General features: G+C 48.6%; 3 protein-coding genes across 8 annotated transcripts in view; 2 read left to right on the top strand and 1 right to left on the bottom strand.

Moving 5' to 3' along the window:
- The window catches only part of LOC108941759 (disintegrin and metalloproteinase domain-containing protein 11), a 33,155-nt gene extending 26,797 nt beyond the window's left edge, over window positions 1–6,358 (top strand). For 2 of the 5 annotated variants that reach the window (XM_029253869.1, XM_029253868.1), the window contains exon 24: window positions 168–650. In XM_029253869.1, the coding sequence (XP_029109702.1) occupies window positions 168–434 (267 nt within the window). In that variant the 3' untranslated portion in view covers window positions 435–650. The other 3 variants (XM_029253870.1, XR_003797847.1, XM_029253871.1) reach the window with 3 other exon arrangements.
- Window positions 6,359–9,741: 3,383 nt separating this feature from the next.
- LOC108941760 (peptidyl-prolyl cis-trans isomerase FKBP10-like) lies at window positions 9,742–16,012 on the bottom strand. The gene is made up of 10 exons (XM_029253872.1): window positions 15,594–16,012; window positions 14,286–14,431; window positions 13,510–13,699; window positions 13,289–13,434; window positions 12,490–12,679; window positions 12,108–12,253; window positions 11,486–11,675; window positions 11,020–11,162; window positions 10,749–10,912; window positions 9,742–10,650 (listed from the first exon to the last, which is right to left on the bottom strand). The coding sequence occupies exons 1-10, from the start codon at window positions 15,815–15,817 to the stop codon at window positions 10,462–10,464; spliced, it is 1,728 nt and encodes a 575-aa protein (XP_029109705.1). The 5' UTR covers window positions 15,818–16,012; the 3' UTR covers window positions 9,742–10,461.
- A 384-nt stretch (window positions 16,013–16,396) lies between these two features.
- p3h4 (prolyl 3-hydroxylase family member 4 (inactive)) lies at window positions 16,397–24,063 on the top strand. 2 transcript variants are annotated; one of them, XM_018764310.2, is made up of 7 exons: window positions 16,397–17,821; window positions 20,223–20,372; window positions 20,906–21,077; window positions 21,304–21,432; window positions 21,649–21,794; window positions 22,748–22,831; window positions 23,500–24,063. In XM_018764310.2, exons 1-7 carry the CDS (start codon window positions 17,351–17,353, stop codon window positions 23,647–23,649), a joined length of 1,302 nt encoding a protein of 433 aa, XP_018619826.1. In that variant the 5' UTR covers window positions 16,397–17,350; the 3' UTR covers window positions 23,650–24,063. The 2 variants fall into 2 exon arrangements, with proteins under 2 accessions (XP_018619826.1, XP_018619827.1); XM_018764311.2 differs by lacking the exon at window positions 23,500–24,063 and adding an exon at window positions 23,094–23,341.
- The last annotated feature ends 541 nt before the right edge of the window (window positions 24,064–24,604 follow it).

The following is a 24,604-nucleotide window of genomic DNA, read 5'->3' as shown; positions in this document are numbered from 1 at the left end:
GCATGGCTACAGTGCGGAGACCATTGCCACACTTCCGCAGGACATTTGTACCGACCCCTATCAGAGGGCGACTGAATGAAACGGTCGGGATGACGTTTAGCCACAGATTGGTTCGTAGGGCGCGGGTGCAGAGGATTGTCAGGCTCTCATTCTCGTCTCTGCGACAGATTTGCAGCAACGAGGTGAAGTGCATCTGTGACAGAGACTACACAGGGAAAGACTGCAGTGTCTTCGACCCCATCCCTGAGCCCGCGCTCCCAGATGCACCGGAGAAAAAGGGTTCGTTCCTCTCCGCGCTCACACCTCCGTGTTCGAACATCCTCCCGTCTTTCAGTGGCCAGTTGGTCTCCTGCATGGCAGACAGACAGTGCGAGGGAACAAGGACACACACATACAGACACGCGCACACACACACCCACCCACGCACCCAGTAACTGAATAAGGGTGGACCCTGAGCCCACACTGAGAGCACCCCCCCCACATACAGGCAAAAATGTCCATGGCGAGGGTATGCAGGAAGGCCAGTGCCGTGTGGCTTCAGACTCCTTCTGCCCTCTGTGTTTGGACGGGTCCCCGCTGGCACTGGTGTAGTTCTGTCAGTGCGCGTGTCATGGGGTACCGGGTCCCACCTCAGTGTCTCGCTTATTGTCTTGCAGTCCACCAGTGACACAGGGCATTTCGGCAATTGCTCGCGCAAGGCCGACGGCCGCCCCGAGCAAGAGGGTTCCCAGCAGACAGAGAGAGGGGGGAAACTCAAGCCCAAGTAATGAAAACCCGCTTCATTCTCTTTTCGATAGTGGTCCTAGTAATCCCACCCCCCCCCCCACACCTCGCTCTCCCATTTCTTCGTCCCCCCGACCGGCCCCTCCTCCCCCTCTCTCTCTTTCTCTTTGGCCAGTTGTGGTTGACGAGATGTACAGTGTTTTCCGTTGTCCTCTGACTTGTGTCTCGTGGTATTGTCTCTGCCCCCTGCCCCCTGCCCCTGCCCCCCCTCCACACTCCGCCCTTCTTCCTCTATGCAGGTCCCAGTGGCACCAATATCATTATAGGGTCCATTGCAGGGGCAATTCTCCTGGCAGCTATAGTCCTGGGGGGAACAGGATGGGGATTTAAGTAAGAGCTCTGGCATGCCTCTGTGTAACTGTCTGCTTCCACTGATCACCAAACAGGTCCCTAAGACTGCCACTCACCTCTTACCATGGGGAAACGGGGGGGAGGTTAGGCGGGTTTCTGGAGCACGCAGCAGCCGAACCAGTTCAGAAGAACCTAGGAAGGCTGCCTAGTACTCTGTCCACCTCTCTGTCTGTCTCAGGGATCTCTCCCTGGGACAAATAGCAAGGCACTCACAGAATACCGTGTTCGTACCCAGCTGTCGCACACTCCGCCAGCGCTGTATCTCACGGGAATGCACGGCCACTGTAGCCAGTCCACGAGTGACCTGTTCACTCTTGACTATACACGTGTGGTCACCAAACGAAGTGAATGTTAAGCGGTCATAAATCTGCACAAAAAGTGGAACTTGGATCTGGGTGCTAAGGCCTCCCGCAAAGTGTCACTTCCCCAGCTGTCAGTGTACACTGATTCTAGATGATGGCCTGCCAGGGACCCTAGTGTACCCTCTCTGTGATGCCCTGCTCTGCCCTGCTCTGCTCTGCTCTGCTCTGCACGCATGCCTTAGGTGTTCTCGTCTCCCTTCCCGCCTGCTCCCCGCTCATCTGCACGAGCCGTACGCACGGCGCCACGGGCCCCGTTTTCAGGTTCTCCTCAGGAGCAGAAGGCCTCGCCTCTGGTTCGGTGTGTACAGCTGATGCAGATGGAGCCCCGCTTGTTCTTCTGCGTCTTACAACACCGTCCATTAAAGACCTTCGTGTTAAGAGCCACGTTGGGCTGCAAAGGATTTGAATGTGGGAGTAGACGCAAGTCCCTGTGCCAGTCGAGAAGTGATTTCAATGCGGATTTAAAGCATAAAAAAGGCCCGAATATGCGAAAGGTCGTTAATGGTTTGGCGTTTGTAAGGGCTCGCTCTGAGGATGGGTGCAACTCGGCACCAACTCACTCAAAGTGCCAAATCACCAACATAATGAAAAAACTTCCTTCCAACATGTGTTTTGGTGAAGCTGCATTTAGCTCGAGTCACTGTACGCCACCCGTAATGTCGTCTCGTGGATGCCTGCTCCGAAATCGTGGAGTTATTTCCAGTTACACCATAACCAGATCTATACTCTCCATAATCTGCACTTCACAGCTTGTGAGCGCTACACAATAACCTGTCAGGTGTCAGAAGGAACAACAACGGGAGAGCTCAATGAAAGATCACCAAAACATTAAGCGGAAATAAATTATTTGCGCACGATGAATAAGACGATTTCATAACTTGCGTGTGAAAAAGCAAAATAGGGAAATCAATTGGTTTGACTGACGGTAGCAACATTACGGAAAGGCCACCGATGTGGGACTGATGTGTTGGCCGTAGCACGGAGGCTGCGAAATGCAGTGTGACGGCCGGGGATGGAGGGGCAAGGTGCTCCGTGTCCAAGGTGGGGCAGACAGGGCTCTTTCCAAAGAATTCCCTCCATCCTCGGCACCCCGCATCACCCCACGTGCTTGCGCTCACCCTCACTGGGTGGGGCGTGGGTGGTTTGCATGTTTCAACACTAGAAGTGTGTTGCAGTCAACAGATGTTCGGAATGCATGGTGACAGTGGACTGCGATGACCCGTGAATGCGGCGTTCTCTTCCCCCACTTGGCTACTCGGTTGGTAGATTTGATGTAAGAAGGACTGTCATAGAGCGCTTCGATGTTTTTATATGCTTATGACAAAAGCTGCATTCTCAGTCAAGGAGCTCCGACTCCATGGTCCTGGGGGTCTAAATAATGACCGGTGATTTGTAGCGGGGCTCCGGTTCCCTCGGATAACGATGATGCGTTCGTCGAAATGTCGCAGAACGAACGGGAGTCCTTGTACTGCATGAATGAACAGCTGTTGTCCTTTGTATCCACTTCAACGCGAGCATTTGCGTGGTGTATCGCGGCAGCTGACTCGAACCCCAGAGCCTCACATCAATGCATGTTCCTCCGGAAACCTGCGAGAGGGCGAGGTCCAAAAATGCGGTTACCAACAAGTATCAAGAATTCGGAGGAACGATGCAAAACAACCACAGCAGCCTGTTGTTCTGCAGCTCACACCTTTGCTCTCTGTTTGTGTGTCCTCCCCGCATTCCCGGTTTTCCCTGGATGAAGAAACATTCGAAGAGGAAGGTATGACTCGTGGGACACGTTGATTAAATTTTGACCATCGTCATCATTCCCAGACTACTCACCCTCTCCCCGCTCCCCAAACCCGGCCGACTGGCTCGGTCACCACCTCCACTGGAAACGTACAGCAATTCCCATCACTCTTCCGCCTTCCAATCCTCGTCTTTTTGCCCGTCAACCCCAAATGCATTTCAAAAACCATTCTAGGTTTTGAAAAAAAATTGATTGTTGTATCAGTATCTAAAGTCTTTCAACACTTTCAACAAGTAACTGATATTACTCCCTACTGCTCATGGTCTGTTTCTCAACTTCTAATCTTCTTGTTTTCTTGCTCCAGATCTGGTGGGGGATAAGATGTAAGTCTTCAGTGTCACTCCGTCCTTCTCGCATCCAAGAAAAAAGTCTTCCGCTCATTCCGAAACCTACAGCCGCAACGAGTTCTCCCGACTCGCCTTCCTCCGCTCCTTACCCCAACCCGATCGTGTCCCCATTCCCTCGTGCCACTTCTGCCACAGAACAAAGCCCAAACCCCACTGCCCACCACGCCCAGGAAAAGCGTCCCCGTTCCAGCAGCACGACTCACCTTAGTCCCCCAACACCCATGGGGTTCGGTCCTTGGGCCACCATCTCAAACAGGTCTCTGGAGCCCCTCTTGCCTTGGGAGAACTACCAATGGAAAGTGAACGCACCAGCTTAGGAAGAGGTCTGACCTTCTTTCCAAAGGCATTCTCTCAATGACGTTGACTTTGGGGGGCCAACGGCCGGCCTCGAGCACTGCGCATAGACCTTCTACGCTACATGACTAAACTGCCAATTTTCACGAAATTTTGTTGGATGCAAGTTTGAGGTGGTCTTAAAAATTGTTCTGGAAGGTCATTCAGTCAAGTGAGGAAATGCCCCTGCTTTTAGATGGGGTTTCCCATCTTCCCAGGTTAAACAAGACTGGCAAGGATATTTTGTCAAACAGGACAGGCATGGAAAGCCACTTTAAGTTCTCTTTTTTCAACGGCTTAGGAGGCACACGTCTCGCGTGGATCAAAGGTGCAGCTTCGATGTAGTGTTGCAAACAAGAGGGAAACCACACAACCTTTTACGTCTCCTTTCCGCTGAGAAGAAATGGTCTGTCTGGGATTTCTAACGATTCAAATACAATTTGCAGTAGATATTCAAAACCTTTTGATTTTGAAGAACATCGTCTTTGCTCTTCTCTCCAGTCTGCTTTTTTTGACAGACCTCGAAGATACCCTTGTTTTTAACAAACATGACACCGTTCTTTTAAACAAATTCTCTCTCACACCCACGGTGATACAGCAGTGTTTAAATTCCGATCACATGCATATTAACGTCTGAATGTGCATGTATACGAGCATGAGATGTGTGTTTTATATTAGAGTGCTAAATGTGGTTGTTGTGGGAGATGAAATGAGAGGATGTTGCTCCTCCCCCACTGCTGGGTAGTTATATCACACAATAACCAGCTGACACAATACGAAACTGATCCATTTTGCATCACCCGTGAATGACAACAGTCAACAGCTCCTGCCATTTGTGATTCCGGAAAACAACCGGTTTATGCACTTGGGACACTTGGCAAAGTAACCGTCAGACGGACTTGATGTAACCAAAGGGTGGCACTGAAGGGACGCTGCTGCTGTGTGAGTGAAGAAGTCGTTTGGAGACGGTTGTGTCTTGTGCAGCCTGGGTCCGCGGGCGTCGCAAGCCTGTTGGACGAGTCACGGATGACGCCTGCCGACCATCTACAGAGCCTCTCACCGCACTACCCACCTCGCACGAAAGGCACGGCACGTCTAATTCCGCCAGAGCGGCGCGGTTTGTCGCCGTCTACAGGCGCCGATCTCCATCGCAGACAAGCACAACGAAACCAAAGCGGAGTCCGAGACGAAGTAGCCTGGATTCGCGAGCGCGGCCTAACGGAACAGAACGATTCTATAACCCCTGTTGGCAACACAGTTCACTGCCAGTACATTTTTAGCCCCAGAGAAGAGTTCCTTGTCGCAGGAGGACGCGGTAGGGCCGTACCTGTGGCGCTGGGGTGCCTGTGCTTCTTCAGTGTCTATTGACAACTTCTCTCCAGCGAGCACCTGCCACCGCAGTCGAGTCCATCGTCAGTCTGCTGTATCGTATTCTCTCCAATGCTGCACTGTGGTTCCGTTGTACTGATGACCGGTGACTAAAGACCCTTTACTCTTAAGCACTTTAGCTTGTTGGATCAAAGATGCATCCATGCAAAGTAGTTACGTCATAATTACTTACTTTGGAGAACAAACTCGGGGATTGAATTCGAGCTCCTGCCTGACTAATTTTCTAGGGGCCGTTTCTAACGAATGCTTCGTTCGGCCAGTCGCCTGTCCCCAGAACTTTCGTACAAATTGGAATACGCCAATTACTGCAAAATCAGGACCAACTCTGACATCCGAGGGGAACGAAACCCTGCTAATGAACCCTGACTTTAAATCGCACCCCCCCTTTGCCGACGGCCTCGAAAATTTGAATTTTCATGTATCTACCAGTGCTGCAAAACTACAGTGCTTAAAAAAAGGGAGTACAAATGAAGAATTTGTACATTTTGCACTGTGTGTTGATCGTCATATGCATACATTTAGATGTATATTTGTACACCAAGACATGGTACATTTCATACATAGGAAGAAAAAAAAAAACGTGCCATAATTAAAATGGTATTTTACCTATCAATCTGTAATGTCTGGAAATATATATTTATCCTTTCCACTCTGTATATATCGCAATGCCTCCCCCAACTAGCTTTTTCTCAGTATGCTCTTTCTGTACATAGAATAAAATAGGCACTGTAGATGAGCTGACTGATTGGGGGCGTGAGCTCAGCATGAAATCCCAGTCTGAATGTGTCTGACTTCTGCTATTGAATGTTCATTGTTTATGAATGCACTTTTCTTGTTAAATTGCTGTCCAACACATTGAGTTTCAATTCAGGATGGAGAGCAACAGCTCTGCCCAGGCAGTCAACCTCATATTTTTAAAGTCCTTTTTTTAAAGGGTGCTTGAACAGAGTGAGTTAAAAAATGTATATATTTAGGTGGAAAGAAGAAGGAAAAAATAAAACGGAAGACATTACTACCTTTATTATTGTGTACTTTTGTGCGTGATGCTGTAAAAAAAAAAAAAAAAAAAGTGGAATTACATGCTTTTGCAGTCTGCTGAAAATTCAGTCCAGTCACTTTGAAGAAAAGAGGGATTCATCTAGAAACATACAGAATGTCTCTGCTACAGAGCAGGGATCAGTTCGCCAGAGACTTTGTTTTAGGAAAGACAGATGCAAAATGAAGGACTCTGGACATACAAACCCGCAGCATGATAAACAAACTGATATAGTGAGTAACCCTAAAACCTATTAATTCAACACCAAAGTGGTTTGCCAGTCAAATTCAAAACCTAGAAATAAACTTGAGGAAACTTCAAAAACAAGGCCTAGTAGCACCAAACCGGTGTTTAGAAAAAGAAGTGCTATATATTTCATGCAATATAGTTAAGAAGCATTCAGCCCTCATATAAGGGTTTGCACCACAGGAAAAAAACAACTTCTGGGGGGAAAAAAAAAAACACCTTTTTTTACACACGGCATGCTTCCCATTCGGTACAATGGCAATTTGCCCATATAGAGACTCATTTCACTTCCACGGCAGGTATTTCAGTCTCTGCCTCCTCCGTCTTTCACCCTGTAGAGTCCTGGACACACCGTTTATTTCATTACAAAACTAACTACTGTAAATTTCCGACCTCCTACTACTTACCACATTGACAATCTCAATCACAAACTAGAAATATCCCAACCGAAACTGCAAGGTAATAATACAATAACACTGATGCTGATTATTGTTAAATTATTTAGTTGACACTTTCCTCAAGTGAACTACATTGCTTATCTAGAGTACTTACAATTTTCCTTTTTTGCAGCTGTGACACTTTTATTGAAGTAATTCAGGGTAAGGACCTTGCTCTAGGGATCTAAAGTTGGAAAAGGGATCAAACATTTCTTAGTAGCCCTGCATGGCTCCTGTAATTGTATAGGATACACATGCTTTGCAGAGTAATGCAATGCAGAAAAATACAGATTTTTTTTTATTTAGGTGAAATTTTTCAAAAAGTAACCACTTTTTTTCAGAAGAAATAACGGCACTTTCACAGCCGCATAATGAGAATTCTTCTAACAAGGTGATACCCTGGAATAAATTAACCCCGTTAATGTGAGGAATGAAATGAACAGTAAGATTGTCTCACTGAAATCTGACACAAAATCAATGGTTAGTGATGGGAAAAAATAAATCTAAAACCCTGCTTAATGAGTGTTCTGTATTCAGGCACGTTAGAAAAAAAATCTCCAATATTCTGACATGCTGATGGGGGGAATAAAAAAAAAAAAAAAAAAAAAAAATCAGTAAGATTGCAAATTAAAATGCACAAGTGAGGTTACACTGATTTAGCGTAGCTGCGACGTGAGCTGCAGAGGCACCATGGGATGGGGTAGGGCAGAAGATGAGCGCTATCCACCGCCTGGCTCCCGCCTGTAAAGTGAAGACCACCTGCTCAGCGGGACTATCATACAAGAACACTGAAGGCAGTCATGGAGATGATGTAATCTAAGACGATGTCATTTTGTTGACAATTACAGCAAGTCCTGTTGCCCTTTCCTTTCTATTTGTTTTTGTTTTATCAATATGCTGCACAAAATAGTGTGTTTGGAAGTGCCGGCCAGTCCAGTCGAACTCCGAGAACCACGTGCATGGTCTCCTAAGCGAGGAAGGAACGGAAGCGGTTCGGCAGTGCCGTCTTCTGAGCACGTCCGCAGGCTGCAGATGCAGGGAGAAACACGAAACGGCCATGCACACGGAGCTGGACTCAGGACTCGAACCCATGTCCACCAAGCAGCTCAGGTTTTACTTGCTGTGCGCCCATGTCTACGCACAAGATAGTATTTACTGACACACTGTGATTGTAACCTTCGTTCTCCTGATTTTCGTTGTACTTGATTCTGCCTGTAAGACAAGAAGGAAAAAAACGTGGTCACTCGTAAAACTAGTAATTTCATTTTTACACAAGGTGCCATCATTTACTACAGTAATTTAACACAAACTAGCAACCGTTACATATAACAATATTTAAAGTCAGATATTTGGGGGACAATCTAGTTCATAACTGATGTCCAGATCAATTCCCTAAAATGAACTTTAAAAAATTACCGCTAATTTCTCCGCAAATTGTCAGCGATCTAATGCAGGTACTGGTGAAAATACAAGCAAAACCACATCCGAGGAACATTTAGATGGTCACATGAGGACGGTCGGGTGTTTTATAAAGACAAAGCGACACAAGGCCCACACACGTGGGAATTTACCTGAGAAACCAGGTGGGCGCTGGGGAACTGCGGTAATCTAGTGAGGGATAATACCTGAAAAACATCTCAGTGCTGTGACTTTTTCCAAATCCTGCACAGTGGTTTTTACCTCCAGCTTAAAACTTCATTTCGCAGCATTGCTGCAAAGGTTCGGTTTTTTGGTATCGCAAATGTCGACGACTTGAGCCCATCAAACCGACCCCCGAACGTCATATATATCTCAATACTGTAAATAAAGGGAATCTGCCCAAATTAATAAGGAATATATTAAATTATTGTGGAATAACGAGAAGCGTAGCACTTGGCAGGAAACCCCAACATCTAACATCCTCGCATATATTCTAAAGACGTCTATTAGTAGCTATTGAAACGATTAACTTTTAAGTTAGAGACAGAGCCTGAAAATCCATAAAGGCCATTCTTAATAAATATATTTTCTATATTAATCTAACTTCTTTCTAACAGGCTACCTTCAAATTTTTCTTCCGCTCTGTTGTTACTCCCAGGTTCGGACCAAGAAGAGTGGACCCCACCATCTATATGACGTTCAAAAATAACCCTGTATCAATGAAATCAATTGTTCAGCATGAACATGAAGGTTCCTGCTAGATTTCTAGAAAAGCACGAACACTCATAAACCGCAGTGTCCTATTTAAGCGCGCTCTCAGAAACACAGGCTGTGCCTATTCACGTCTACATAATTAATAAAAAGCATTTAGAAAGCATATTCCTGCTGATAGAACCTACTTACCGATGTCAGATACAAACGTAGTTACATCAAATGCGATTGTAACCTCCGCTTGCAATAAGGTGAAATATTGTACTGGTCTGAAAAGTATAAAGTACAAGAACATCCATTCCAGGATCCAGTTGTTTATTCTGTAAAACGGTATCCAAAGCAAGGCACTTAATAATGTCACATTTCACAAAATACTGACACTGCACTTTCCATCCACAGGTTTCACATTTCTTGCTTCGGTATAAAAGTGACACACACATCCATTCAATGCATCACCTCATGTTACGCAAATCAAAAAAAAAAAAGAAAAATTTTTAAAAATCATTCAATTCAAATAACATCTCATTTAAATTTCTTTTTGGAAGAAGAAAGAAAGGAAAAAAAAAAAAAAAACAGGAAAAGGGATAAGCCAAACTTAAAAATCTGGAATGTTTCTCAGAGCTCTACAGTCATGATAGAATCTCAACACTGGAGGGTAAAAATTTCAGGATCTGTCTAAAATTCATCAGCCTGGATGGTGAGAAGCAACAGATGAGGAGGTGTTTGCTGAACAGCTCAGAAAAGCTCTGCTGTTGTTCCAACCTCTTCGAGAGCTATTTCTAGAGCAGACAGCGCGACAATTCCGCAGTCTGACGGCCGTCTTTAACATCATGTCTCTGGCAGAATATTATTGCGTAAAACTAACTTCAGGAGGACAAAGATACGACGGATCATATATTCATATCCTCGGGAGCTCCCGTTTTATATTTCAGACGGAATGTGGGCAAATTCGTTGCCAGAACTTGCCAGGTTCAGTCACGTTTTGCGAGTATTCGTAAATAATAGGTAGTTCGCTCGTTCTCTCTAAAATAATAAATAGAAATTAAAAATGCGGATTATGAACGGAACAACATAACCTGGAACTGGGTGTGCCGGATGTTGGTGGTGCTTCCTGATTGAGTGAATGCAGTATATAAAAAAAAAAAAAAAAAAAAAAAAAAAATTGGGGGCCACTTTGACGGCATCCCTCCGCGTCAGTCTCCATCCGCTCCCACGCGTCCTTGCAACGGCGCGCAGCCAAGCCTCCCCGTCCGCCTCACAGTTCCTCGTGTCGAAGCTTCTCGTTGTCCTCGTCTACCTTAAGCTTCAGCTCGTCCTCCGTCACCCTGCCGTCCTTGTTGCGGTCCTGGTTGTCAAACATGTCTTTGATGACAACGTCGGGATCGCGGCCGGGCAGGAGGCGGCCTTTGCCGTTTGCCACCTGCATCTTGATGAATTCCGAGAACTGTCGGTAGAACGGCAGCGCAACGTAAGACGCGGCGCTCCACGGTTACGAGCAACGAACAATGCACGGAACATACTGGAGCCGGGGACGGATCTGACCTCCTCCAGGGGAACTTCTTTATCCTTATTCAGGTCCATAGCCTGGTAGATGGGCTCCGGACTGTCCTCCAGCCACACAAACAGATACCCCTCCGGCACTCCCTTCTGGATGTGCGTCAGCTCCAGTTCAAAGAGCAGCACCGCGCTACCTGGAACATCCCGTGCTGCAGGAAGAAGAAAAAAAAAAAAGGGACATGCAGGTTAACAGACCCTTAGAAAACCGCTCTTCTCGAGGAGCACGGCGCGTTGGAGTCGAGGGCGGGCGCCACACCTCCATTCTCTCCGTGGCCCAGGTGGGGGGGCACGATGACCACCCTCCTCTCTCCGACACACATGTCACGCAGACCCTCATCCAGCCCTTCGATGACCCGGAAGGTCCCCAGGACCGTTTCCGGAGGTTTCTCTTGGTGGTCGCTGGATACGAGCAGAAGACATGCCATTGCACCACAGAAGAAAGCATTTCTGTTCCTGTCTCACTTGGACTCAGCGTGCATGTACTTACTATCCAATAAAATCTATTTTTTATACGATCGGAGAATTCGTTCGGGGTTCTAGTCCTGCAACAGGACGCAAAGATTCTCTGAACGCCACTCGCGTCAAACACCCCTGTGGGAAGCAAAGGTGTCTTAGAACTTTTTCTCATGCAAGAGACCAGCAGCGCCGGTTGAAGCCGCGTCCATGGACACGGTCCACGACGCGGTCCATTCCCACGGGGGAGAAGGGACCAGTTCACTCACGAGGAGTAGATAAGCGTGCCATCCAGCAGGGAGCAGTTGTAGCGGTACCGGATGAGGTCGTTGGCAGCGGACGTAAGGTTGCACTCCTCGGGCTTCTGGGTTACCCTGATTTCCACGGTGTCCTTGGGGTTGTGGAAGTCGATGACGTGAATGTCGAAGACGAGCACAGCGGAACCGGGAATGACGTCTCCTGAAGTAGGATGACACGGGATGTCGACACCTGCGGGAAGCGGCTGCGAGGTACCAGCGCAGGGGGTATTTTTTCTGCACAACAGCATCGCCGCTCGTATCAGACAATTTGGCAAAAACACACACGGTTGACGCCTCAAACCCAAAAGGTCTCTGTCTCTCAGTGGTGTCAATCTAGCTGTTTTCTGGCTACTCGTGTAAATAAAGCATTAATGATGGGAGAGCGGGATGGAAAAGCGGCTTTCAGAAAGACAGGGATGGCGCACCGCATCCCCGTGAGGAGTGGCGGCAAGCGGCGCGCGTCATCGGAGACCGCCGGATAGCCGCGCGCTGCAAATACCCCGCCCCGAAAGGCGCCACGATCCATCTCCCACCCGGTCTGTGATCTTTACCGCGATCTGCCCGGCCCGGCGCCGTCCCGCCCACAACTTACCGGAGCCGTTTTCCCCATAGGCCATATGAGGGGGCACGGTAATCCGGCGCTTCTCCCCGATGCACAACCCTTGCAATGCCTTGTCCATACCCGGGATAACGTAGCCCAGGCCAATGTAGGTGTTGTACGTGCTGTTGCGCTGGTAGCTACGGCCGAAGAGAGAGGGAGCTTTGTGACGTTTCGGTCCGTTGCCGCATATGCCGTACAAAACTTTTGCACCGATGTTTAACGTGACTTCCTTCGGCAAATTTGAGGGCCGCCGATGCTTTAATGCAATAACTACAAATGACAAAGTGTCTGAAAGGAAGCGCAAGGCCAGCGAGAGCCACCGCCGCCCAGCATATGCGCGGATTTCCCATAACGACGCGAGCGGCGAGCTCACCTGGAGTCAAACGGGGTACCGTCCAGGAAGGTGCCGTTGTAGTGGTAGCGCATGAAGTCTCCCACAACCGACTTGCGAGCGCAGGACTCGGGCACTACTTGGTTGTCCATAATAATATCATCTTTAGGGTTGTGCAGGTCCACGAGGAGGACGTCAAACATCAGGCTAGCTTGCGGAGGGATTGTCGTGCCTGGTTGGATGGAGGGGGTATCGGGGTTAAGCGGGCTGCACGCGGCACCGCTGCCTCGCGTAAGCTGGGCTCTTCGGGTGTGGGTTTCAATCCAACTCGGTCTGTGCGGAGTTGCACGTTCGGCATAATTAGTTACTCTAAATTGCCAGTGGTGTGTGACGGTGCGAGCGAATGTGCGCACGTGCGGTTATCCAAGGTCGTCACCGGTGCACCCTGCCTAGCCTACCACCCTGTGTTTCCGGGATAGGCTCCAGACCATGGCAACCCTGACTTGGACAAGCGGTTAATGAGAGCGAGCAGAGAGGCCGGAATGATTTCGTCATGTAATTTTAATGTAACGCGAGTCCAGAAACGTTTTCACGTAAAGAAAACATCTCGGTGTGTGTCTGCGCGATTGACTGTGCGTGCGATCTGCCCTGCGACGGCTTTGCGCCCCACCAGGGTGTACTCTGATTTGCGGCCGATGTTTCCTCGGACCGCTTTTGGACCGCAACGTCCCCGTACGGGAAACGCAGCTTCTTGAATGGATAGATGAATGGACCATTTGTGCGAATTTATCGTAGGAAGGAACGACAATGGAGTTCGGAGTATTGCAAAAACAACAGTTACCGTATCCTTTCTCTCCATAGGCCAAAAAGGGGGGTATGATGACAGTCCTCCTCTCCCCGACACACATGCCCAGAAGCCCCTCTTCCATCCCCTGGATCAGGTAGCCCTGCCCCACGTAGGTATCGTAGGTCTGCTTTCTGTTGCGACTGCACAGTGCAAAGAGACGCAAAAATGAGATTCCAAAAAACAAAACACCGGTCTCTCGCCTCCAAGGGGCTCACCTGGAGTCAAAGGGGGTCCCATCCAGCAGCGAACCGTTGTAGTGGTAGCGAACAAAGTCAGACGCCTGCACGGTGCGGACGCAGCCCTCGGGTTTGCTCAGCGTGTGCGTCTCCACCTTGTCCTCCGCGTTCCAGATGTCCAGCAGAACCAGGTCAAATATCAGCGTAGTGTCAGGGGGGATCACATTACCTGGGGGATTGATGCGGAGCACGTTAGCGCCGAAGAAGAATATCCGGAAGCCACATCTACTCAGAAATGGACTGATATAAATTGTTCGTCGGCGAACCAAACTGACACCTTACGCCTGCGGCACCCAGGTGAACCGGACGGAATAGTTCACCGTTTTATTGCGGGATTCTCTGGATTAGAAAACGCCGTTAAATGTAGAATGAAAGCAGTGACTGATCTTGTTCGGAATGTAACTTGTGCTCTCAACCTCGTGGAGCAAGGAGGAAAATGTGCATGCAGATAATTTAACTGATAGAAGACACACACACACACACACACACACACACACACACACACACACACACACACACAGAGCACTTTTCTCTAGTGGCTTCCCACTGCTGCAAGGATCTAATTCAACACCCACCCTACATGACTTTTCCCTTTACCAGCTCCAGACATTTCTCTCTCCCTTCTCGCCACCACAACACCTCCGTTGCGCTCCCGGCTGTCTACGTTCAGACTGCCGCGCGCCTCCTCGTTCCTTATTCACCGAAACCGTACCGCAGGCGGTAAAGGCTGCGAGCAGAGAGTGCCGGCTGGATACCTGCACCAAGACTGCCGTAGGCCAGGTGCGGAGGGACGGTCACCCTGCGGTGCTCGTTGACGCACATGCCCTGAATGCCGCGGTCCATTCCCGTGATGAGCCGCCCGAGCCCCACTTGGCCAATGAACGGAGTGCCGCGGTCGTGGCTGGATGACAGAGGGAGCAGAGAAGGGAATCGGGACAAGTTTACACCAAAGGCATCCTTCAATTACTCTGACTGCAGGCTTAACTGTTACCGCTTATAGCACAGAACTACAGTCCATGATTTAGTAGAACTGCAGCACTACTCCTGTTGGATCATTGTGCACACAAGTACTACAGTATTCTGTACAGTATCACACAGACCAGCGGCCTTGCAATACTAGTAATATAATTATATATCCCACATTAGCATTGAGAAATTTTCAATTGTTCAAAAATAACATGCCTGAAAAATTATTCCATTTAAATTCAAACTTCTGAGAATTTCTTCTGTCCGGAAAAAAGTTTGAATTTAAATGGAAAAAGCAGTGACCTACTAGTAGTCTTAATAGTAGTACATATAAATAAATACTACTACTAGTAGTAGTAAGTAGTAATTGACTACTTGCGGATTTGCCTTGAACTGTAGCAACTTTATAACATGATTTTGCTCTTCTGTTACTTTCAAGTTCACAAATTTCGCACCAGGGATTTTTCACAATTTCTACAGTAAACACAATTACTCACACAATTAATTAACAGCAACGTCAGTCCCAATAATGATCCGCTCTCGTCCCGCATTGCTGCCACCCGACGCTTTCGGACACCGCAGAGATCGCGCGCGCGATGCGCGTCACACAGGCGCTGCGGTGTCCGCGACACGTCCGCGCATATTTGTGCGCGCGGCGAGAAACGTGGAAGGGAAACTAAAACTTTAGTAAAAGGTGCCCTAGGCTAAGGGGGGTGTCTGAATCATGCAAAAGAAAAAAAAAATCAGTTTTTAAGTAATCATTCTCTAGCCATAGAATTCATTAATAATAAAATGTTTTTAAATAATCATTCTCTATGTACAGAATGCATTATTTAAAAAAATTAATAAAAATCTGTTTTTAAACAATCATTCTCTATCTATGTACAGAGTGCATTATCAAAAAAAAAGACTTACTACTTAGCAAGAACGAAAAGAAAGTTGACGCCGCGAGTTGTACGTTCTTCTGCTGATCATGCCATGGCCCAGCATGGGATGGGACAGAGGGGGGAATAATTGAATAGCGCAGGAGAGCCCACACACACACACACACAGGCCACACAGCCACACACCCACCCGCGACCTGTGCAACTACTCACCTCGAGTCGAACCTCTTGCCGTCCGTGAACGTGCCGTTGTAATGGTAGCGCACGAAGTCCCCGATCTGCACCTCCCGGGCGCACAGCTTGGGGATGTAGTGTCGCTCGATGACCACGTCCTCCAGCGGACTGGGGCTGCCGGTGACCGGCGGGGGCCCGACGACGGCGAGCAGCGCGGCCACAGCGAGCGGCAGCAGCAGCAGCAGCAGCGGTGGCGCCTCCATGATCCTCCTGCTGCGCTTCGCTTCGCTTCGCTTTGCTTTGCGCGTCACACGGAAAAGCTGCTGAGCGTTATAATATAATAATGCGCGACCCGCGCGTTCGATGGAGCCCCTGCGCAGCCTTCAGCTTTTCTTTGTGCTGCTCGCGAAGTGCCGTTCCGTGATTTGTGTGTGTGTGTGTGTGTCTGTGTGTGTTTTTAAAGGGGGAGGGGGGGTCACATAACTCTGCCCAAACCCCCCCCCCCCCCGCCGCGCCCCTCCTCTTCCCTTGACGGATTTTTGTAAACGTGTAAAGGCCTTGACTACATCGTACAGCCCTCTGGCTTTGGGACGGAACGATCTTGTTTTTCTCTTTTTGTCTTTTTTTTTTTTTTAAGTTTTTGAATTATTTTTACTAACTTTTCACAACACAAGGACCCCACGTCGGTCACGTGCTGCTTTCGGTTTACCATCAAAATTCATATTAATAATCAGAGGTTCCAACGCACATCTGCCAGATGATCTGGTTTTCGCAGGAAGCTCCGGTTTCTTCACACTTGTCTGGGTCCTAAAGCTCCCAGAACTCATTCGTTGCAGCCCAGATGTTCTCCTCATGTTCAAACAAGTACAAGAGCAGTAAAAACTGTGCATGAACGAAGCAGACGACATTCGCCGGTTTAGAAAAGGGGTAAACTGCTGCCTTCCAGCTCTCCTGTCCTCACGAGCGGTATCGAAAACATAAATGAATGCAGAAATGAATGCAATCATAACGTCCCATGCTGACATGATCATCCCGTCACCCGCAGTCCCTCTCATATTATTTCTCATATTATGGGAAATTGGTATCCTCATTTTGGTGCCTGTAATTTGTTGTTTCTTGCCTCTATGTGTATTTTCTTTTACGCAGTTCCGACAGTTACGATCCTGGATTGTTCGCAAAGGTATGTTTTATCATAACCTCGCAGGAAATTTTGTGCAGTATTGTAATTGTAAAAAAAACCCGTCATTTTCCTTGGAGAAACGAATCAACTTTAATAATAGTAATAATAATAACGAGGATATCGCAGTTCTCTGCGCCTGTTTACTCAGTCTTACGTCACCTTAGAAAAAAGCGTCCGCTGAATGAATGAACACACGTAATTACAATTATTAAACATTTTAAACTGCTTAAAGTAGTTGGGTGTAATCATGCCTCAGCTTAGGCACTGGTACACGATTGCTTCACAAAGTCAACTACATATTTTTTAACGCCACAGCTGTATAACAAAAAAAAAATCTTGCATCCTATATCACAGCATAACCCACGTAAGGGTAAAACGAGCTGTTGCGTTACTCCGCCTGACCGGAGGGCGCTAGGACCCGGGGACTTCAAAATCCCGAGAGCCGCTCTCCTAGGAAAAGACTCCTTAAGGATTGCGAACTTGCAGGTCTCCTCCTTTCTTTTTTTTTTTTAAATAGTTCCTTCACCTCCTCCCGGCCCAATATACGTGCAGCCCGGCATGCTCTCCATTTCAGAAGGGCAGGCTGAGAGGAGCTGATGAGCGCTCGCCGCACAACATGGATCGCGAGAAAGGCGCGCAGCTGCTCCTGCTGCTGGGATGGCTCTCCTCTCTCGCGGCACCGCTGGACGGGCAGTACGAGAAGTACAGCTTCAAAAGCTTCCCGCTCTCGGACATCACGCCGCTGGACAGCGCCTACGGATATGCCCTGGAGCACTACGCGGCGCACAGCTGGAAGGAGAGCCTCCGCTTTCTGGAGCTCAGCCTGCGCCTCTACCGCCTGCTCAAGGACAGCGAGTCGTTCTGCGGCCAGAGCTGCCGCGAGCGCGAGCGCGAGCCCGAGCCCGAGCCCGAGGTCGACGTGGAGGGCGAGCTGCGCGTGCTGCGGCACATCGTGCTGCGAGCGTCCTGCATGAAGGCGTGCAAGAAGAAGCTGCCCATCTTCTCGGTGTCCTACCCCAGCAAGGAGGTGCTGGACGCCTTCGAGAAGAGGGAGCCCTACCGGTACATACAGTACGCGCATTACCAGGTGAGGGGAGCGACGCCGGCCGGGCGTCGGATCGATAGATCGATACGATCGATCGATCGTCACCCCTGTGTGTGTGGAAAAAAGGCGTTTTTCGTGGCGCAGAAATCGAGGGGAGCGACACGGGACCGAGGCTCTTATTAAGAGTGACACGCGTTTCATCCTACATTGACAGTAGAGTAACATCGATAAATGTTTAAAAAAAAAAAAAAAATCGGTGCAAGGTCTAACACGCTATTAGTAGAACGGCAACAACTGACTCGCTGCTTCATCCGAACTCCAAAAGGACACGATTTCGCTGTAAAGCTCCACATATATATATGACAAATAAAAAAGCGCTCGATGCGAACTTGATACTTTGTTTGCGGCTTTTTTGCGCATCAACTGCTTTTACTTCCAGTTTGCTTAGTTCTCCTCCCGAAACGGCGATCGGGGGAAGTTTAAAAGCCGCCGCCGCCGCAAGGCGATTCTTTGCGTGCCGTGGCGTCGCCTCGTTTGCGGGCAAGTATTTTCCACAGCAGCATCCTCCTGCGTGACCCGAGTGCGGCTCCACGCGCGCGGATCGGCGGGGGGCGCAGCTTTTGCCACGTCCCCCGGAATGAGTGGCGAGGAAGAGCGCTTCACCCACCGCGCCAGGTCAGGAGCTGCGTTTTCCTCTTCCAGTTCACCGATTCCCGACCAGGAACGTCCCCGTCCGTCGTCCTCATTTCGATGCAATTTCCCTGTAGGACAGAGAGGAGTTCCTGATTACCCTTCCAAAGCAACGAGGCTTCGGCACATTTATTATCATCATCATCATCATCATCGTTATTATTAACAGAGCTTGATTTGTACACACATTTTAGTTGACGCTTTTCTCCACTTACAACGTTGAGCTACTTTTAATTATTAACCCATTTTACTGGAGGATATACTTTAGGATAAGTACCTTAAGGGTACAAGAGCTGGAGGTGGGATTTGAACCTGTGACCTTTGTGTCCAAAGGCTGGAGCTCTAATTCGTTCTAAGCACTACCCTGCCAGCATAATGCAGAATGTGTGTTTCTGATGTTCTGTGCACCTCACTGCCAATTTTACATTCATTCATCGGTTTACGATTATGAATTCAGGTTTTCGTTGAACACACTGCCCTTCGGAATAGGGACCACCGATGATGGCAGCCTACCACAGGTACGGTTCATTCTCGCTTCAGTTTGTCGACCCAACAATCGATTAATCCGTTCGTCCATCCACCGGTCATCAACGTCAAGACCTACGCAAGCGTGGAAGGATGACCTGTGCCGCATAAGTACAAGACCAATATTGTACACTAGCGAGAGCATCACTGACCCGCTCAATTGCATTCACTGTCAGCTACATTAACAGTCCGCCATACTTTTTAAAGTAATTGCTGCACACCTTACAAAATCATCACGTACGTTTCTCAGCGGCAGATTTTTTTCCCCCCTGTGCTTGCTTATCTTCGTCCGGCCGTCAAAATTCGCATCTTTATTCACTCTGTGCTTCAGCTCTTACTTGGCCGCACTCTTTACATGTACGCTTTTTCATTTAGCAGACGCTTCTCTCCAAGACGACGTACATCTCATACAATGCGTGCATTACATCAGCAGAAGGAGAGCGTTAGATGCAGTTAGTTACTTTCCAATGTACATCACACGAGTAGCTGCGTAAAACTTTATCCGAATATCGACAATTCCTAATCATAAATAAATTTACATTTCTGTTTGGACCTCCTGACTACCACCCTCTTGTGTGATGCTCATTACTGTCTAATGTATATTTAACAGCAGTAAAAGCACCTTTATTATGACATTTGTGAGTCCGAACTCAGGGGAACTATATATAATCCACTGTGGACAAATGGCACTTGGGTCTCTCCGAATTCCTCTGTGGGGTGAAAGGTCACAGGGTACAAGACGCATTCGTTGAGCTGTTAATTGGCTTAGCAGATGTTGCCCACACCGTGGTCGCCCTGCTGGTCGGCATAAGTTGCTTTTCGATGGGTTGGTTCCATGGGTTAAAGGGTCAGCGGTCTAGGCTCTAGCTGTAAGGCACCCCACCCCCCCAAGCTCAGCGGCGAGGGGGAACGAAGTGGAATATTCTGGAATAACCACAGATTTCGTACAGTTGGGAGAGATCGTTAACATTCGTAGCCAGAGCCAACTTCCAAAGATGCCTCAATATGCTCTTCACAGATATTTATGTTGGATTGTAAAGCCAAAAATGAATATGTTAAAAATCTTTTCGAAATAACTGCTGCATTTAGCATTGTGGTATCCGTTTCTGAGTAATATTGTTTCTGATCGGACCTCATTAGCGCAGGCAGACCGAGCGAAAATGAAACGGTAATGCAGTCGGCAGCGGAAAGGGAAATGTATCCTGACAGCCACATTCCGACGTTCCAGCTAAATAACCTGGAGAAGGCCGTGTCTGCGGCTCACACCTTCCTGCAGAAGAACCCCGACGAGCCCTTCATCACCAAAAACATGAACTACTACAAGACCTTGTTCGACGTCGAGGAGTACCTCATCAACCACGAGGAGCAGCCCTACGAGGTGAGCGCGGCCCAGCGGTTCCGCCGCTCGGGATGCTCGAAACGCGTTCAAAATGCTACGAACGGTGCTCATTTTAGCAGACTTGCTCCAAAATCTGCAGAACAAGTTCTGTCGCTTCATGGAGTGATGCAGCCGAATGAAAACAAAAATGCCGTTGTTAAATTGGCATAAATTCGTTACAGAGGGGGCGCGGCGGGGCGGCGGGTTTGACCGGGTCCCGCTGTCCGGCGGGTCTGGGGTTCGAGTCCCGCTTGGAGTGTCCCGTCCTGGGTGTGTCCCTTCCCCCTCCGGCCTTACGCCCTGTGTTGCTGGGTTAGGCTTTGGTTAACCGTGATCCGGTTGCAGACTGTGTGTGTGTGTGTGTGTGTGCGTGCGTGCGCGTGCGTGCGTACATTCGTTACTCTTAAAGCTGGAAATGAACAATTGCCGGACAGATTTCTAAATCGGCCCGGAATAAACGTGCACCTTCGCTGCTCCGGCAACAAGCGATAAAAGGGTGACCGAGCGGGCCCTGCTCTGTGTACACGCCCCAGGGGCTGTTCCTGAAAGCGGTCAAGCTGTTCAACTCCGGTGACTTCAGCAGCAGCATCAGGGACATGGAGCAAGCGGTCAGCGAGTACTTCAAGGCCTTTGACCTCTGCCTGGCCGGCTGCGAGGGCTCCTACGAGCTCGCCGAAATCAAGGACTTCTTCCCCTCCCTGGCAGGTAGGTGTGAGCGGAAGAGGGTCTTTTCGTTTTCCGTACCTTCCGGACTTCCGCTCGCGTCACCGGGGAGTCTTTCCGCGGCCCGCGACGTTACGTCCGAAGCGTGGAAATAATTCTCGGCCTAACGAGTCGAAAAATGCGTCCGCTGCCGACCTGAGCTGACCGTGACGCGCGGGGCATGTGCCGCTTGATCACCGTCTCATATGTCCTTTCGTACCTTCGCCAGCCATCTTCACCGATGCGCTAAGGTGCAAGACGAACTGCGAGGCGAATCTGACCCCCAACGTCGGGGGCTTCTTTGTGGAAAAGTTTGTGGCCACCATGTACCACTACCTGCAGTTTGCCTATTACAAACGTGAGTACATTCCGCCCGTTTTCCTTCCCTTCTCTGGCGACGGAAGCAACTTCGGCGTGTCCGGGGGCTACGTTACACGAGATGGAAAACGACTTTTTTTGCCCCATCGCCGAAACATCTAATCTTCAGATTCTTTGACGCGTGTCGTCTTCATCTCGGAGAGGTATTTCCAGCATGCGCTGCGGTGCGGGGATGTCAGTCGTGTTTTCTGCGCAGTGAACGACGTGCAGAACGCCGCCCCCTGCGCCGCGAGCTACGTGCTCTTTGACCCCGACGACAAGGTCATGAAGCGGAACATAGTTTATTACGACTTCTACCGGGAGCAGTGGGGCCTGCGAGAGAGCCACTTTCAGCCCCGTCCGGTGAGTGTGGCGAGGCCTGCCTCCACCGCAGCATTTTCCCTCACCGGTCCTGCTCGCGTATCGGCTCGGTATCAGCTGTCCGTTTGACCGGCGCCGCTCAGGACGGCTTTCGGACACGTGCTCTTTAACGCGAGAGAGCGCTTCGAAGTAAGGAGACTCGACTCTAACGCAACCAGAACACGGCACTGAGTTGGAGGGGATTCTCACACATCTACAGATAGAGCAAAGAAAAAGCAGGGAGATGAAATGCCTTCAGGGTAAATCCTCAATGTCGGGGCTATAATTAAAAAGATGCGCTTTGGCGCGATGTCCCCGAGCACAGCCTAGATTCGATTGCTGCCAGACCATCGGTGCTCTCTTGTCCTCAACTGACCATTTTAAGGCTGGCTCGCTTTTAGCAGTTCCAAAAGGCTCAAGCTGTGGCTCTCAATTTTTTTTTTTTTTTTTGCGTAGCGGGCTGCTTAATCATTCCAGAAGATTTTACAGATGACCTATGCTTAAATACGACATACCCATAATAAACAAACTATTAAGAGTTTTTTAAAAAAAAAAAAAAAAAAGGGGGCAAAGTGAACTTACATTCATTCATCCGCAGTCGGTAACCGCTTGTCCCGTTCAGGGCCGCGGCGGTCCGGAGCCTATCCTAGAAATGACGCGAGTCCGTCACAGAGCAAACACACACACACACACGAGGAAAATTAGTCACCACATCACCTGAAACAGTTGTCTTGGGACTGTTGGAAGAAACCCATGTGAGCACTGGGAGGACATGGAAACGCCATGCAGGCCGAGCTACAGTACGTCACTGTGCAGCCCATATATTCTCATGTATTAATTAAAGTATAACACCTATATATGCAAATATGACACTTTTAGCCTATTAAAATCACCCCAGGGCCCTCCTGACAGACACCGAGGAACACCAGCGGTAACAGTTCTCTTTCTGTGCGCAGGAGGCACTGAGATACTTCAACCAGACCACGACGCAGGAGGAGATGCTCCGGTTCGCAGAAAATTATCTTCAGACAGACGATGAGGTGAGGAAGCCGGACAGGGGAATGTCGACAGGCAAAAATGCACAAGGTGTTAATAGACAACGGATAGAGCAATGCAGGTGAAAGCACAGCAAAGTCGCCGACTGCAAGAATGACCAAAATACAGGAAATAAGATGCGTTGCGCAATAGTGTCTTTGTCCATGTGGCCTATATGATACCGTAACATAACCTTCCTACCACGTTATGTACAGTTCAGTCCTATAGTTCTACAGCACCATCTATCTATATACGTTTCAATTACAGGCAGCCGGTAAACCGATAAAAACGAGAAACTGCCAAATATAGGTGAGCTCACAAAGCTGGAGAGAGATCGCAGCCTAGACTCCCAGCTCCATGCGGCACGTGACAGGCAGGTGTCAGCTAACACGGCGCCCCCAGCTTCTGATCCGACTCGCAAGGCTTCCCCCGAGGGCCTGCAAGAGCAGAGAGGGAACTGGCAGAAGAGGAAATGTTTGGCAGGGACCTGCCTCCCTGGGTTCGTCTCATCTGGCGTCCTGCGCGTACTGTAGTGTCTGATTAGGAAATTGACAGTCGACGTGTGCGATTCGAGCATCGGCTCAGATATGGGAGAAGCGTTTCTGATGGGAAGTCTCTTTCTCAGTGCACCTTTTCGCGCCGACAGATTTGCACGCGTGTCGTTCCGCTGTAGGGCGTGGTGAGTCCGGAGGAGACGTCTGCGAAGCCGACAGATGCCCTCGATGCAGAGTTTGAGGGCCTGGGTGACTATGAGGAGGGCTTCATCGCTGACTGGTGGCAGGAACCCAAGGCCAAAGGTGACACGGCTGAAGAGAGCAACTGACCGTAACCTGGCTGAAACCAGCATGACCTCAGAGGTCTGGGCAGCCTACACTGGTCAGGCTGAAAGTAAAATCAGCGCTGATGAAGGGACACACTAGTGACACACAGTAGACTGACCAGCACGGAAGAAGGAAAGGAGAAGGGAATCCTTCAGCAGTTTGGTTTCATTCATGGGTAACGTACCCATTGGGTTTTAAGATTATCTGTGAAGACTAAAGGTGTATTATAGTTTTTGACCTTGGTATTATTGTTTTTTTTTTTCTATTTTTTTTTGGTCAGTAATATTTAAATACTAATCTTTGTGCCTTGACATCAAATGGCGCGTCGAGGTGAAATTCTCTCTCCGGTCTATATCCGTACTGGAAGGCAGACAGTGGTTGAATGGAATGCAGAATAAACATTTGTGGTCTTTTTAGGGCTATGGTCATTTTTCCAAATGCTTCTTTTGAAAAGCTCAGGCTGTCATGCACCTGATTACTGGAATCTAACAACTAAAGAACCGTACGCCCCCCAAGATCTAAGCCAGGACCCTTCAACTATATACTTAATTAGATACCCATATCACATTTTCTCCGATTCATTTTGGAAGATTTTTTCTACATCACTTTTAGGAACATTACATATAATTCTACAGTTTCTTAAACATTAATTTTCTTTGTTAAATTAACTACTATCAGATCTTACCATGGTATTAAAACTGCATCTCAGAATAAAATCTGAATCAGTGTGTAAAAGGTGATGCTCACTAAGAGCAAGGTATTAATTGGTGTATTTTTAAGGACTAATATGACACTTTTTAATAATTTACATTCCATGGGTTCCCCATATTGGGTACAGTACAAGGTCAGTAATTCCAGAGCTTTCGGTCTTAATATACATTTCTGCATCCACAAGGAAGTGGACACTTACCGTTGTATTTATGGGACTCAGGTATTCTAAAGGCTAGTGACGGGTAA

Source organism: Scleropages formosus, chromosome 8 (assembly GCF_900964775.1).
Source record: "Scleropages formosus chromosome 8, fSclFor1.1, whole genome shotgun sequence".
NCBI lineage: Eukaryota > Metazoa > Chordata > Actinopteri > Osteoglossiformes > Osteoglossidae > Scleropages > Scleropages formosus.
Note: the sequence above shows the minus strand (reverse complement) of the source record. Positions and strands in the feature narration are given on the sequence as shown.

Bases quoted from the DNA above. Each gene is read 5' to 3' on its own strand.
- LOC108941760 (XM_029253872.1), bottom strand. From the start codon at position 15,817: ATGGAGGCGCCACCGCTGCTGCTGCTGCTGCTGCCGCTCGCTGTGGCC. The intron at 11,676-12,107 runs GTAAGTTGTGGG...ATCCTACTTCAG, and splicing joins CTATGGGGAAAACGGCTCCG to GAGACGTCATTCCCGGTTCC. The intron at 10,651-10,748 runs GTCAGATCCGTC...TTCTACCGACAG, and splicing joins AAGAAGTTCCCCTGGAGGAG to TTCTCGGAATTCATCAAGAT.
- p3h4 (XM_018764310.2), top strand. From the start codon at position 17,351: ATGGATCGCGAGAAAGGCGCGCAGCTGCTCCTGCTGCTGGGATGGCTC. The intron at 21,078-21,303 runs GTAGGTGTGAGC...TACCTTCGCCAG, and splicing joins CTTCTTCCCCTCCCTGGCAG to CCATCTTCACCGATGCGCTA. The intron at 21,795-22,747 runs GTGAGTGTGGCG...TTCTGTGCGCAG, and splicing joins GCCACTTTCAGCCCCGTCCG to GAGGCACTGAGATACTTCAA.